Below are 9,339 nucleotides of genomic sequence, written 5' to 3'. Positions count from 1 at the left end.
ATAGCAAAGTGTGTCCTCTCTTGGCAAAAGTACAGGCAATTGTCTTCTGGTTGTCCTACGTCAATACAACCCACGTCTACTCTACTGTATGTTATCAGTTTTGCTGTTACCGGAATGGTGCAAGGAAACAACAATGATCTTACGGAAAATAACGAATTCGTGTGATTCTTCTACTATTCCGTAATATTTTACCTCTTTAAGCAAAGGAAAATACAGCCATGTATGCGTGCATGACTAATGGTGACACGGTCATAACGTCACAGGTATTTTCTTTCGTAGACTTGGTTCAAGTCGGTGAATGAAAAAAAAATCATTTATAATAGTTTCTCTTGTCTCTCCTATTTCGTACAAATTAAACCTATTCTGAATTTGGCAGCCCTGGCCAGGTTTTCCCAGCGATATAATGCGTTACCTTTGTTTCTACCGGATTCACCGACTCTGGGATTCCGGGTGAAACCCACCCTGTATAGCGTGCACTCCACTCACGCGTTTCACATGAAAATAAAACACCAATCGTCGCGTTCACTCCACTCAAACATTCACAAATCACAGACTTGAACCAAGTCTATTTCTTTCGCTGAACGACTCGAAAGAAAACGTCGGGGACAATAAGCTTATGTAATTATTTACGATGCAAAGTATGCGTTGAAGAGTTCAAAACTAAGTATTTCGACGAGATATCGAGAGTAGAACAACTCAATTTATTTTTACTAACAGAACACTGGGAATACTGGGAAATTCAGCTCCAAAGGTTAAAAAACCCAAACCAAAATCGATGAACAGCGTTTTGTGGTGAGGTCTTGATCTCATTCGCTGACTGAACCCGGTATTACTAGGATGATAAGTTTCTATTTATCATGTAATTCTATACTTATCCAAGACTGACACACAAGTAACAACTTCTAAGTATCACTCTATGTACTACGTTGTGAGTTCGATTCCAGTCGAAAATTTACTGATTTGCTCCCTATAATTATGTCATCATCTTTGACGCGATGAAAGGTTCAATGTTTAACTTACGCCACTGCAAACACTGTTTCGAAAACATTTGTTTTAAATATTTAGCAAAGGTTATGTAAGTGTTGATTTGTGATTAAATTGATTAATCATTCATAAATATTTCTTGTAGCGAAGAGTAACTTGAGACAGAGACTGACAAAATATTTGTCTAGTTGTCCGAATAAACGAAGATTCGAGAATAGCACTGATCGCAAATGACGTCACTGTTCTCTCATTAATATGCATAAATAAATATTTGTCTGCATTTTCCGCATGAACGACGAAAATAAAACTTGGTAGCGTTACAATGGTTACTAAAAGTCACGCTAGTTCGTGGTATTTTATCGCTCAGACTACAAACTGCAACAACAGCCGCGCATGCAACAACAAAGTTTTCCGAATTTTAGGCAGTGTTGTCCGAAAGTCGCACGCGTGCAGTTATATTTAGGCCTAGTAACAAACCTGAAATCGCGATCAACGCTATCATGTAAGGGTGTCAGTTTTTGCTTGGATGGAGGCCTATGTGTAGGTACTTATGTAGGTAGGTATGTATATAGGTAGGTAGGTAGATAGGTAGGTAGGCAGGTAGGCAGGCACGCAGGTACTTATGTAGGTAGGTAGGTAGGTAGGCAGGCAGGTAGGTCGGTAGAGTATGCAAGTTGTACGTATGTTATATACGTGCACATGCATGCACGTATATGTATTACATAGTAATTGCATCATTGTCATTATGCACCACGGCTTTATTTCCAGTGAATGATATATTAAGAACGATATTATGACGGATGTCAAAATGGGTAAAGTGGATCAGTGAAGAATTCATAACAGGAGGATAGAGTACGAGAATATAGCGCGGACAGTGGCGGCACATACTGGTGGAGGGGGGTGCGGGCTGCGAGAGGAGCAGGTGTTAATGTGGATGGGAAGGTCAGGAAATTACTGTGCTTTTGCACGATGGCCTAATGAGAAACAGTCTTGTGAGATGAAAGGATGGGAAAAGGACAAATGTAAGTAAACACTGCATAAGGTTGGTGGACTCGTAGAAGAAACGACATATATAAGCTTATATGCTGAACGTGAGTGAGGGTAAAAATATCTCTCGGTGGTAGCAGAAAGACTTGGTGGGTACTCGGCAGATGAATCCCAATGAGACTGGGATTATCTGCTGAAGCTAGTTACTAAATCCGCCATCTTGTTTACCCCGTACCCGCTATCATAATGCAAATAGAAAGCTCGGCACTCGAACTGTGTGTTTGAGTTGGACCAATACATTTGAAAACTTTGATAGGCTGCAGGGAATGTTGCAGAGTAGACCTGGTTCTATCTGAAATCAAAGGGGTTGTATCATTGTTTGCTATTGTTGCCGTCATGGTGACTAAGTCTACATCTTTCTACTGTTTCTACCTCGGATAGAGTCGCTAGGGGATGTTCATGCTGTTGTACTGTCGCTGGATTCAGAATGAACCGATCTTGGCATGTTTCATTGTTATATACTGATCATTTTCCGGTTAGGTCTTACTTCTCTTAATGGTTTTTACGTATGTAAAGTCATCAAACTTTAGATGCAAAGTCCGTAATTGCCTGCCATTTTTTTATTATGTGCTGCAGATATTCTTTCATGCAATCACTATTTTATTCCTAGGCCTCTATTCTTTCATGCATTTAGATTTGAAAATGTGACGAAGCACACGGAAGTGTGTACTCCTTCAGGGCTCCAAATCAGCAGCAGACCATTGTCACTAGCTCATCTCTGTCGAAACGGTTTGGAAAGTGCCGGCCAGGTGATCATAATGTGACAGCTATGTGATCAGCCATCGAAGGGTATAAAAAATACCCTTGCTCTTTATTTTTTTTTCAACAAGCACATTTTAAATTTGCTGAAATATCAGCATGTGATATGAATACAGTCTATGTGATGTGTGAAGATAGAGAGGCATGTTAATGTTGCAGTGGTGGCTTGTATCTGACGCTAAAATTCTACGTCGGGTTGAGTTGCATCATAGTAGGCTGACATGCACGGAAATTATGGTGAAATCACCGCACCACGTTTGAAAACGGGCGCCACGCATTAGATGTATTTGATACTTTTTTCGAACCTTACAAGTGTAGATTCAAACTGACAGTGAAGAACATCTTCATAGCCTCAGTGAGAGAAAATACATCTTAAGGTAGCATGCGCCTCGAAAGTGAAAGACTTAAACTTTTGCGCAAAGTTTCCTCAATGAAACTGTCATAAATCAGGGGTCACAGTGCAAAGGTTGGTACCAAACAAGTTTATACCTAACATTCATGGGGAAAAATACAATTTTCGATTTTCAAAAAACTAAGTAACTGTGAAAATCTTTCTTACTGCATAAGCTTCGAATATATGTCCCTCAGGCGCATTCTACCTCAACTCAAATTTTTCATCACCTTTATTACAGTAAATTTTATTAATAATAGTTGAATATCCTTTTACGACAGAAAATAGAATAAACTGAGAATCCAGAACACGGTGTTGAGGGACCGTCGTTGAAATGAGTGTATACCTTCGTACAGTATGTTCGCCGTAGATCACAAATTCTCGAACGTACTCAATAAACCTGGCCCTGCATGGTATTAAATTCAGCTTACTGTTGCTTCACTCGGTCAGAGATATCTTCCAATCAGCACATCAATAAAATTTCAGGCTATGTTGATCATTGCTGGATTTTTGTCTATGCAATGATCCATTTTTTAACGATATATCGGTCCCAGAGTTCGTTTAAGCTTATTCGTTGCTATTTGTCAGTATATTCGATAGACGGTTCTAAAGCATGAGGCTACATCCCGACCGATGAGGTTGAACTTTAAAAGTACCGCAGTGATACCGCCACCAACGTTAAATACTTGTAGATGATAAACAGGTCATGAGTATCAGTACTCTGGAGAATGTGGGTGCTCGTTTCACTTCTCGGCAGCATCTAGCTTTTCCAAAGCCGTGTTGAAGTGATCAATCTTTGCCTTGATTATTCCAGGTACTGCTTGGTCTAGTATTATCCTTGGAATGGAAAGCTTCGGGTCGTTCTGTCCATATTCAACCAAGCGACATTTATTCGGTTCTCTGAACAGGGTAGAATAGAATAGAATAGAATAGAATAGAATAGAATAGAATAGAATAGAATAGAATAGAATAGAATAGAATAGAATAGAATAGAATGGAATAGAATAGAATGGAAAAACAACACTATACAGCAGACAGAGGCTGCCGTATTAATTATACTGTGTATTTAGGACCGTATGCCAGTGCTAACATTTTAGACTTTGACAAAAAGTAATACCTTTACAGTTTGAGTTTTCTAGTACACATTAGTAATAACCCTGCGGTATGAGCTTTATCACTGTAGTTAATGGGAAAACAAGATGTGTTTTCATTCACAGAATAAGTCTATATGGCACAAATTAGTATTAGCATGTTCTCAGTCTGTTTGAAAAGGAAAATAAGTAATTACGAACCAGTATTAAATGGACACGTCTCTCATCAGCTCATCATTGAACGAATTGATTGAACGTACACAACTTTCAACATACGTATACATACATACATACATACATACATACATACATACATACATACATACATACATACATACATACATACATACATACATACATACATACATACATACATACATACATACATACATACATACATACATTCATACATACGTACATACGTACGTACGTACGTACGACACGTACGTACGTACAGACAGACAGACAGCAAGATAGTATGACAAAAGAAGACAGACAAAGGACTGAAATCAGTGCACGTAAACAGTTGATGTCAACAAGTAGTATTAAACGCAATGACTTGGAGTTGAGGTATGCCACTAAAATGCCTTTCTTACCCAGCAATTTCATAAACGAATCTGCCTGACGGATATATCACACCTCGTACAAATTTCTTGTCCTCTGGGCATTTTGGATGATCCACACTGACGTCTGGATATGAGAAATAAATGAAAAAAAGTTTTACGAGTACTAGCAGATACACATTATCACGTAAGCTAGAAGAGCTGTAAGCAAGCTCACACCAGGGTCTATGGTGCAAGTGATTTAAATACATGGGCATTTGAACGGTAATGAATTGATAACAAACAATGTGTTTGTCAAAAAAATAACTTTGACTGGAAAACGATCGCGCCTTTTGATTGGTAAACATGCATCTTGCAATATCACTTTTACAGGGCAGGTCGTATTTCAACGCGGGTTGTTTTAGATCCTTCTTTTCCAAGTGTGAGATAATTTTGGCGATTGAAAACCTGCCATTTTTCCTACATAAAGTTTGATTCGACCCCTGACTGTAAATCCTAAGTCAACAAGTTTAGCAATTTGCCACAAGTATTTTACATTGTATAACGAATTTATTTATGTGAAATTTTGTTCGAGTAGGCTAATTGATTGATTAAAATTCATCGGTCACTATGGCTTGTAAATTTAACGAACAATTTTAGAATTGTCCTTGTTAGAATCGATGCCAAGGTAGTTCTATGAAATATTTTATGTCTAATTTTTCGCAAAGCAATTGTGAAATGCTATTACTACAATAATAATCTTTGAAAAAGGTCACCAAACACTGCGGCTTACATAAAAACAGCTTTCAGAGGGAAAATAAAACCACAACAAAAGATAATTATTAAGTTAACATCTTTGAAAAATTACTCACGGGCCAAGACGTGAAGGCTCTTCTCTGGGTAGTGTCGTACACCTGGCATGGTTATGAACTCTCTGGCCGAGATAAGCCCGAACATTGCCGAATCAGACACCGACCGGAGTATGTGCAGATTGTCAGGACCCTAAGGAGACAACATCAGATTGTAACGGAAATGAAGAGCGCCCTTGCCGACAGTAACCGGCACTTCCATCAATTATTGTCTAAAGAATAAACCTAGATTCTGAGACCTGATTTGCTGAAGGGTTGATGACGTATCAATGACATCATAAATATTTTAAAAAATCGACCGAAACTTTCAATGGAAATCAGGCAATAAATCTTACAGAAATGGCGAAATTTGTACACGGTAATTACCGACGTCAAAAAAAAAAAAGTCCGCGAAAGAATTTGAGAATTCGAGAAGCCGCTGCTGTGCAAAAACCGTGTGCGCGTGCGCTCTTGAACACAAAAAAGTTCAAATGTAGGTCAGAAGACTAACAAATCTACAACCATGATTAACGCACTTAATCTTAAAGGGACAAAGTCGGCCATTTTTTCATGAATTTTGTTTGATACGAGATACTATTTATATTGTTTGACATGCTGAAAGATACTGAATGAATGGGTGACCATGCATATATTCGACCCCGGTTTTAGACACGATAAATGAAACCATTGCGAAAATGAATTAATGATCATGACCATTAATTCATTTTCGCGATGGTTTCATTTAATTTGTCTAAAACCTGAGTCGAATATATGCATGGTTACCCATTCATTCAGTATCTTTCAACATGTCAAACAATATAAATATTATCTCGTATCAAACAAAGTTCATAAAAAAATGGCCGACTTTGTCCCTTTAAGTACATATCACGTGAACATAATTTAGTCAGATTTTTATTACTCAAAAGTTAAAGCAGAGGTATTTTATGTATCAGGGTCAAAATTTTGCATTTCACAAATATTTACATGGAGAAGTTAAAGAAGTTTAAGTAGGAGAGGTGATCCAACTCATTTTTCAAGACAAATGAATATTTTACCCGCCCTTTACGATGAAAATACTACAATAAAACTCCAAAGCCCAGACTTCTACAAAACACGCCGACTGATCTCACTCCAGAACTAAACTATCCAAAAATACCTTCTCTATAGTTTCGCTAAGTTCCCAATTATTCTCCTTTTCAAAATCACATACAGAAAACAGCTACCGTTACTTAACACTTACACCTATGTGTTCAATCAATTCAATGCTCTTGACGCCCTTGTCAGCGGTTTCCATGAACTTCCAGTCGAAGGATAAGTCAATGTTTCTCTGCGGACTCATATTCATGGTGCGTTCAATCTTGTATCTATCGTAGATTTTGGAGAAGAAATCTTCTGATCAATTTGAGAAAACAAAGCTTATAGTCTTATACATTTACATTTTCTTATTCTTAAAATCCCGTGATTATGGTCATACTGTGAGGAGAAACTATACCAAAGAAAGTAAAATCTGCTGTAATTACATATGTCGGAGTACGAAGAAGATTAAAGTCTTAGAGCTGTTAAATCTTCCGGAGGGGTATTTCTTTTGATGGAAGGGATTATTCATTTCGAGTATAAAAATGTAAGTGCTCAACAGGTCGAGTCAGAATATTGTATGACAGACATACGCAAGTAAGATATCCAACAAGCGAATGCCGGAACAATAATTGTATGATTATAGGTCATAAAAATAGATGATAGTACTTTATAGGAATAGTCGTCGGAAGTACCTTAAAGAGCGTTCCTGTGTGAACGGATGACAGAGATGAAAAGAAAGGCTTAGAGGTCGAGGGGAGGGTGATTTGGGAGGAGAACACCCGAAGCGATTGTTCGGAGGGGTCAGCCGGTAACAAAATCTTGAGCTGAATTAGATCTAGGTGGCGCTGCCAGGAAGACCGAAGAAGACGCTGCCCATAGCCAGACAACAATATCACAAATCAAGATAATCATCATGGGGTGGGGGGTAGGGGGTCGAAGTCAGTTGCTTCACAAAGTTAATCGAAGGCCCTCTGAGAAAACCCTGCTGTTTTTATAATGAGGATTGAGCTGATTACGCCAAATTTCACGTTACTTCTGCCCCAGGAAGGGTAATCACCTATGATCCGTGGATTTGATATCCCATCCCCTGCCTGTTCGCCTAATGTAGACTTTGACGGAGGAAATCTTGATAAATTGAAGACTTGATCCAAGTTTGACACACGCACAACTCATTGCCCTATAGGAGCACTATTGACCTTTGCCAATTATCTCACAGGAAACGCAAACTTTTGCATTCCCACCAGTTAACGCAAAATTGTAGACTTTGTTCATTGAATTGACCAGGTACGACTGTACCAAATCGGGCACAGTGGTCCTGGCAGGAAACCTAGTCAATACTTATACTCACAGTATTCCATCAAAAGCGTCAGACTTCTTTTGATAAATGACCAAGTCGCCCTGAAAAATACAATGAGTGCACAGACAACGACGCTATGGTCACGGAAAAAATCATTATTTAATGCCAACTCCACTGTTTCGCCGATGGTATTGTTTGAAAGTTTATTGACCTTGGCTCCGCGTCTAAAATCATGACAATGCGCACACTATGATGAGTCCATGAGTCACAGAATCCTCGTTTTACCCTTTCTGTGTCACGTAGTGTGGTTATAAAGTAACTAGGGACTTAATGTCGCTACGGGTCAAATAAATGTACGATCAGTCTAATGACTTAGGAATGTCACGGTTAATGTCATTAACTGTACTATTAAGGGATTATGAGACAAACTCGGCCTTGCAAAGATGAGTAGAATATTTTATCAGAGAGCTATCGATGTAACAAGCAACTATGAGATTGATGAATTCACATGGTACATTTGCATTTCATATATACCACATCCATTTCAAATGATTCTTACCGACGTTTTAAGATGTTTCCAGTCCTTATCGTCCTCATGGTATTCCCACAGTTTCTTGATTGTCTGGTCCATTATACCGTTGTAGTCTGTTTGTGCCATGATTTTAGGCTGATTTGGGCTACCTTACCGAAACGTCGACCGTCTGAGTGAAGAGGCGCCGTATAGCTGATGTCCCGTGATTCGAATGAGACTCTGGTCCAAGGTCCAAAGGTGTTCAGTAATGCTCTAGTTTTGCACTAACAATTCAAAATTGTCGTTTCCAACCATCAACTAGGACGTGAGGATTTCAGCAATAGTTTTTTTATCTTCACAAGCATGCAAACTGACGATAACATGAACAGTAATATAACTCACATTAGAACACTGATGCTGAAGATAGTGTACGCCTCGAAAGTGAAAGACGTAAAAATCTTGCTCAAACTTCCTCAATGAAAATTTCGATAATTCTGCTACTAAATCAAGAATGAAAATAAGGGTTCGCCGTGCAAAGTTCGGAACTAGAGAAACAATTGACCAGATATTTACCGATATTTTAAATGCGAAATGGCCGTCATACCTGTGTTAACCCCATTGGGAAAATAAAAATTTTTGATTTAAAAAAAATTAAGACGGTGATAATTGTTCTCATCCAAGAACTATAAAACGAGTCCCACAAATTGGTAGATCGGAAGAGAATTACAAAAAATTGAGGATTAAAATCTAACCCCATGCGCATTCTGCCCTCAGGAAAAGTTCCAACGTTAC

At 38.5% G+C, this 9,339-nt stretch overlaps 1 protein-coding gene across 1 annotated transcript; it reads right to left on the bottom strand.

Moving 5' to 3' along the window:
• Window positions 1-2,803: 2,803 nt before the first annotated feature.
• On the bottom strand, window positions 2,804-8,779 carry LOC139140487 (stAR-related lipid transfer protein 5-like). Its single transcript, XM_070709790.1, has 6 exons — window positions 8,596-8,779; window positions 8,088-8,137; window positions 6,903-7,026; window positions 5,687-5,816; window positions 4,869-4,962; window positions 2,804-4,081 (listed from the first exon to the last, which is right to left on the bottom strand). Exons 1-6 carry the CDS (start codon window positions 8,692-8,694, stop codon window positions 3,925-3,927), a joined length of 654 nt encoding a protein of 217 aa, XP_070565891.1. The 5' UTR covers window positions 8,695-8,779; the 3' UTR covers window positions 2,804-3,924.
• Between the last annotated feature and the right edge of the window lie 560 nt (window positions 8,780-9,339).

Source organism: Ptychodera flava, chromosome 9, assembly GCF_041260155.1.
Source record: "Ptychodera flava strain L36383 chromosome 9, AS_Pfla_20210202, whole genome shotgun sequence".
NCBI lineage: Eukaryota > Metazoa > Hemichordata > Enteropneusta > Ptychoderidae > Ptychodera > Ptychodera flava.
This window is presented reverse-complemented; position numbering and strand designations above follow the sequence as displayed.

Coding starts and splice junctions, on each gene's coding strand:
- LOC139140487 (XM_070709790.1), bottom strand. CDS start 8,694: ATGGCACAAACAGACTACAACGGTATAATGGACCAGACAATCAAGAAA. Junction 4,963..5,686: donor GAGCCTTCACGTCTTGGCCC/GTGAGTAATTTT, acceptor TCTCATATCCAG/ACGTCAGTGTGGATCATCCA. Junction 4,082..4,868: donor TTCGTTTATGAAATTGCTGG/GTAAGAAAGGCA, acceptor TACCCTGTTCAG/AGAACCGAATAAATGTCGCT.